Source organism: Condylura cristata, unplaced genomic scaffold (genome assembly GCF_000260355.1).
Source record: "Condylura cristata isolate star-nosed mole 26May11 unplaced genomic scaffold, ConCri1.0 scaffold00045, whole genome shotgun sequence".
Taxonomy (NCBI): Eukaryota; Metazoa; Chordata; class Mammalia; order Eulipotyphla; family Talpidae; genus Condylura; species Condylura cristata.
Genome location: NW_004567146.1, coordinates 1,058,080 through 1,063,490, shown reverse-complemented (window position 1 = coordinate 1,063,490; position 5,411 = coordinate 1,058,080). Strand labels below are relative to the sequence as shown.

At 56.2% G+C, this 5,411-nt stretch overlaps 1 protein-coding gene across 1 annotated transcript; it reads right to left on the bottom strand.

The window, feature by feature from the left end:
* Nucleotides 1–2,616: 2,616 nt before the first annotated feature.
* Nucleotides 2,617–4,649, bottom strand: CEBPE (CCAAT/enhancer binding protein (C/EBP), epsilon). The gene is made up of 2 exons (XM_004694641.2): nt 3,749–4,649; nt 2,617–3,161 (listed from the first exon to the last, which is right to left on the bottom strand). The coding sequence occupies exons 1-2, from the start codon at nt 4,256–4,258 to the stop codon at nt 2,826–2,828; spliced, it is 846 nt and encodes a 281-aa protein (XP_004694698.1). The 5' UTR covers nt 4,259–4,649; the 3' UTR covers nt 2,617–2,825.
* Between the last annotated feature and the right edge of the window lie 762 nt (nt 4,650–5,411).

The window sequence follows — 5,411 nt, the reverse complement described above, 5'->3', positions numbered from 1 at the left end:
CCTCCTCCTCATCTAGCCTGACTGGACTGCCTGAGTCCTTAGGGCCTTTCCATTTGCTCTCCCTTGTGCTCACCCTTCCCCCAATTTGGCACATCTGCTTCCTCCTTGAACATTTTTAAAGGTCACCTCCTCAGAAAGTCCTTCCTTGATTACCCAGCTAAAATAACCTCCCTCCCTGCTTGTTTATTCAGTCTCCCTAGTGGGCATAGTCAAACTGGGTAATCAATGAATTTAACATGGAGGTGCTTTCTAGAGGTGGACGGACTGCATTAAGGGAAAGCAATAGGCAGGAGTCCCATGAGTGGGAGCTGTGAATACTTGTGTGTGAGAGTGGGGGGGGGGACATCTACCTTTGTCTCCCGCTGCCCTCCCATCTTTTGGAATACAGCAGGACACCCACTGGGCAGTAAGGCACCTGGGGGTTCAGAGACAGGGAAGACCCTCAGCACATTTTTTCGTGACCTTTTTTCCCACCCCTTCAAGCTAAGAGCTGGGCTGTCCTGTTCATTGTGGTGTTCTCGGCACGGCACCGTGCAAGAGCCTGGCAAGGAGATGTTAAACAAATGCTTGTTGAATAAATTCTTTGGCCCCACCAGTTAAAGTCAAGTTAAAAGCCTCATTCATAATGGGTGATTTCTGGCTGCCTGGGATATGATCTGCCATAGACCTGTTCTTCTCACCATGGGCTGCAACACTTCTGTACCCTCAGTGCCAGCTGGGAAGCCTCCCCCAGGACCCCATGGGAAGGAGAGAAGAAGGGAAGGATGGGGACTGGGAGGGCATACAGTCCAGCGCTGTGGGAAAGCAGCTAGGGTTGGATGCTGAAGCAACCTAGGTCCCATTGCCTGGAACCTTGAAAATAAGTCAGGGGCCAGTGGAGAGGAGGAAATCCGGGGGTTGAGTCACTCACGGTGTTCTGTACAAACCTCCCTTATGCAACCCATTCCCCTGGGCTAAAAGGAAGGTTCAGGATTCTCCTAGGTTTCCACAGAGGGAGCAATTCCCCCTCTTGACTCAGGTGCCTGAGGTTGGATCTGTCCATTCACCAGACTTGGGGCAGCGAGACCCAGAGCACAGAAGTGGGGAGATGGTGACTGAGAGACTCAGGCAAAGGCAGGAGAGGGACTGAGTTCAGATGGGGGAGCTCTGACTTGGGAAGGAAATGGGAGGATTGACGAGGGACAGAGAGAGCGAGGGAGAGCACACACGAGTCTATCAGCTGGGAGGATCCCGACCCTGGGTCTCTCCCTTTCAGAAAGGTATCCCTAACTTGGTCTTTCTCTGAAGCATCTAGGGAACTAGCCCTTATGTTCTTTGCCTCAGTCCCAGAACTCAGGCAGTGCCTAATGATTTACTGCATTGGGTTATCAGTCAACCTAGACCAAAACACAGAGTAAAGGGACTGAGAGAGGAACAGAAGGTCTTACTCCCTCTGCCCTCACCTCCTTTATCTATCAAATGTGGCTCACTCTGTCTGCCTGTGTGAGGGCAAAGTCCACCAGGTGGTCTCTTGAAGTCTCTTCCAGCATGTCCTGAGATTTGTGGTTTTAGGGTGTTCCTTTTAGTCCTACTCTAACCCATAGGGTAGAACCAGGTAAGTCTCTTCCCCTCTCTGAAGCCTGTTTCCTTGCCTGCAAAATGATAAGCTCAGAGGAGATCTCTGAGGTCCTTTGAGTTCAAGAAAATTGAAATAAGCACACATATTCCTGTTTACCATGTCCTGGCTGTTTTCCATAAACATAATTCTACTACGAGGCCACTGTACTCCCATTTTGCAGATAAGGAAACTGATGCACAAAGAGAAGTAAGTTGCTTAAGACCACACGGCTAGTAAACCGCAGATAGGATCCGCTCCAGCTCTTAAGCAGTGGTCTGTCATGCTCTTGGGCTAGACTTCTAAGCAAAGAAAAACACCTCCAAACTGGGGCTTCACTGGCATCAGTGAATTGTCACCCTCATGGTCAGTTTTTTCAAGTACACACTGGTTTTGAGGTCATTTGCAAGTGATTTGTTCCCTAAGCACTCAACTTCTCAATCTTTGAGGACCCTGAGCCCCAGGAGATGAAGGATAAAGACAGGAGCAGGAAGATGGATGCTTATGGTAGTAGTGGGATTTTCAATCTGGTAGCTGAGACAGCGGAATTGAAGAGAAAGCATCAAGGCTGGATCAAATGCTAAGAGGCCATAGATACGTCAAGCCATCTGGAATTTTCTCTTGGTCACCTGGGGCCAGAACTCCCAGAATTTTACCTCCAGGTGAGAGAGCAAGGCAGGTTCAGCAAGCCTGGCATACTGGACTGATGGGGCTGGATTTCCCCTGCAAGCCACAGAGCTCTGTTAGGATGGTATCCAGAAGACCCAATGGGGTAGAGGCAGGGAGGTGCCTTCAGTGTCCAGAAGGACAGAGTGGGACTTGGCTGGAGGTGGGAGGCGAGCATAGTGCCTGTGTTAGTGTTAGGGCCGTGAGCAGTGTAGCTAGAGAATATTTCCATATAGTAGGCATGAAACTAGAGAGAGTTATGCTGTTTCAGCCACATGCCCCTGGAGTACCCCCATGCCACACATGCAAATGAGTGCCCCCCACCTCCTCCACACACACACTGTATAGCCCCAGCACCAAGCCATAGTGCAATTTTATTCAGCCACAGAATTAATATGCTGGGTTCTGCCCCCCTCCCGCTTCCCCCCATTGTGCCACCCGTTGCCATTTGTCCATGGTCTATACCTCAGGCTCCGCCTGTGAGGGGACCTAGGGCCCCCACCGGGAGGGGGTCCTCAGGATTGGACCAGACAGGGAGTCAGTGCCCACAATCCACCAGCCGGGCTCAGCTGCAGCCCCCCACGCCCTTGATGAGGCTGGCGGCCTCGGGGATCTGGCGGAAGAGGTTGCGAAGGGTGTCCAGCTCCTGGGTGAGTTGCTCCACGCGGTTGCGGAGGCGCTCGTTCTCAGCCATGTACTCCAGCACCTTCTGCTGCGTCTCTAGAATGCGCCTCTTGGCCTTGTCTCGGCTCTTACGCACCGCGATGTTGTTCCGCTCCCGCCGCAGCCGGTACTCCAGGCTGTCTTTGTTCACGGCCTTCTTGCCCTTGTGCGAGGGGCCAGCTGGGGAGGGTGCCTTGAGAAGGGGGCTGCAGGGGGCTGCCGCGGAGGCCAGAGGGGCCTAGAAAGGAAGGCAAGGGGTTGGATGAGGCTAGTGGGAAGCCGGGTGGAGGCAAGGCAGGAATCCAGCCGCCACACTGGGCATCAGAGGGATAAAGATACAGAGCCAGCTCCTGGCCCCCACGCCAGAACAGCCACTGCAGGGCCAGACACTCAGGGACTCCTGCTCTGACCCCAGCTTCCTTGGGTGCTCCCACACCCTCTATGGACACTTTCCTCCTAAGGAGCTCGATGCTCTAGGTCTGTGTCAGTGGTAATCACCTCTTCTAGGAGCAGGTGGAAGGGAAAGGAGTAAAGGGCTGGTGGGCGGCAGAGAAGCTAGTGGGAGGCCTTTCAGGGCAGGTCAGTTGGTTACAGGAGCTGCCGACAAGTTGGGTTCCAGCCCCAAGGTGGGGATCAGCCTGGGAGTAAATCACAGAGAAGCACAGGGGTCGCGGTTGGGTGGTGAGCACAGAAGGCTCAGACCTGCCTCAGCTGCACAGAGCAAGCCAAACACAGCCCGGAGCATCAGTGGGCAGCTCACAGCCCCCCAGCTGCATGGGTCTCTCCCAGCCCTGGGTGGCACGGAGGGGATGCCGCTGCTCTTACCTTGAGGACGCGCAGGGGCTGGTTGGGTGTCGCCAGGGCTGGGGGCAGATGCATGGCCGTCTGTCCACAGTGTGCCACCTGGTACTGAAGAGGGTTGTAGGTGCCACGGCTGGCACCCCGGCTGCCCTCTGGCCCTCGGGGCTCTTCCTTTACAGCCACGGCCCTGGGGTCGTAGCTCCCTGGGCTGCTGTAGATGCCAGGTCCCAGTGTCTTCCTGTCGGGGCCGAAGGTATGTGGGGGGTAGGCAAAGGGCCGAGGGTCAGGTGGCAGGTAGTGGGGGAAGGCAGGGGCTCCGGGGCCCTTGAGGCCTCGGGTCTCAGGTGCCGGCTTCACTGCGAAGAGGTCTGAGAGGAGCTGCTCCTCCCCGGACTCGATGTAGGCAGAGAGGTCAATGGAGGCCTCATGCTCACACATGTCCCCCAGCTCCCCAGGCCCTGGGCGGCCCCCTGAGAACTCCAGAGGCTGCTGGCCAGCCCGGGGCTCACACTCATAGTAGGTCCCGTGGGACATGGCTGGCCCGCCCCCTCGGCTCCCCGCCCCCGCTGCCCTGCTCTTGGGGCACCCTTCTGGATGCTCCCCTGCCCTCGCTACCTCCCCCAGCCCTAGATCTGCCCCAGATCTGCCCTCTCCGCTGTCTGCTGTCACACACTCCCGTGTGGCTCTCCTCCCTCCTCTGCTGTTTCCTTTTCCTTCCTCTGTAGTCAATGCCTCTTTTCTCTTCCCTTTTTTCCCCTCTCTCCTGGGGTGACTCAGGGAGGGGCAGGGTGCACCCCGAGAGAGGGATGCAGGCTTTAGAGAAATGGGGCCCCCAGGCTAGTTAGCAGGAGGAGGGCGCTGGGGGCAGCTTTGGCTGTGGTCCAAGCCAAAGTTCCAAGGTGCCTGGGAGGTGATGCTTCTGGGAATGTCTGCCCCTCCTGCTGAGTCCAGGGGATTCCAGAGGCCTCTGCCTCCAGTTGCCAGAGTTCTGTGCAGAATGAAGTGCCAGATCAGAATGAAGGGAGAAAAGCCTTTCCCAGGGCCGACCCCCAGGCTTGTCTGAGCTCCTCCCCTGACACACCTCCCTCTGGGTCCCCCCACAGTGCTGAGCTCCACCTACTCCCAAGGGTAGCCCCACCTCCCAGGGCGTTCTCCAGGGTGCAGGTCAGAGGGCTGTTGAGTAGTCTAGGAATTAGTGATAGATTCAGGGAACAGGCCATACATAGGGGCCTGTGTCGTGGCCCTACCATGCTCATTTGCTAAGTTTTTGCACGAGGTCTGTGCAATGACCCAAAATCCTCATGCATTTCCAGCCCTGGCTAGCTTTAGCAGCCTGGCACAGTCCCCAGCTGCCTGGCTTGGCTGGTCAGGACTTGGGCGCTGTGCCCCAGGCTCAGGCAGGCCGTTTGGCCCAGGAGCTGACAGCCACCCTCCCCTGGTGGCTTCAGTGCTCTCCTCCAGGCCCTGAGCTGCCAGAGCATTGGGTTGGCACTCAGCCCCATTTCCGGTGCCTAGCACCGGGCTCAGACACTGACTGCAGCTTGGTTTGCTGTCTTTCCTTCTACATGGCCGTTCTCTGACCTCGATATGTGTCTTTTGGGCCCACTTCCTCTTGTAAGGCTTGAGAACCTTTCTCTTTTGTCATCATCTCTTCCTGGAGCTCTGTTTCAGGGTGTCAGAGAAGCCC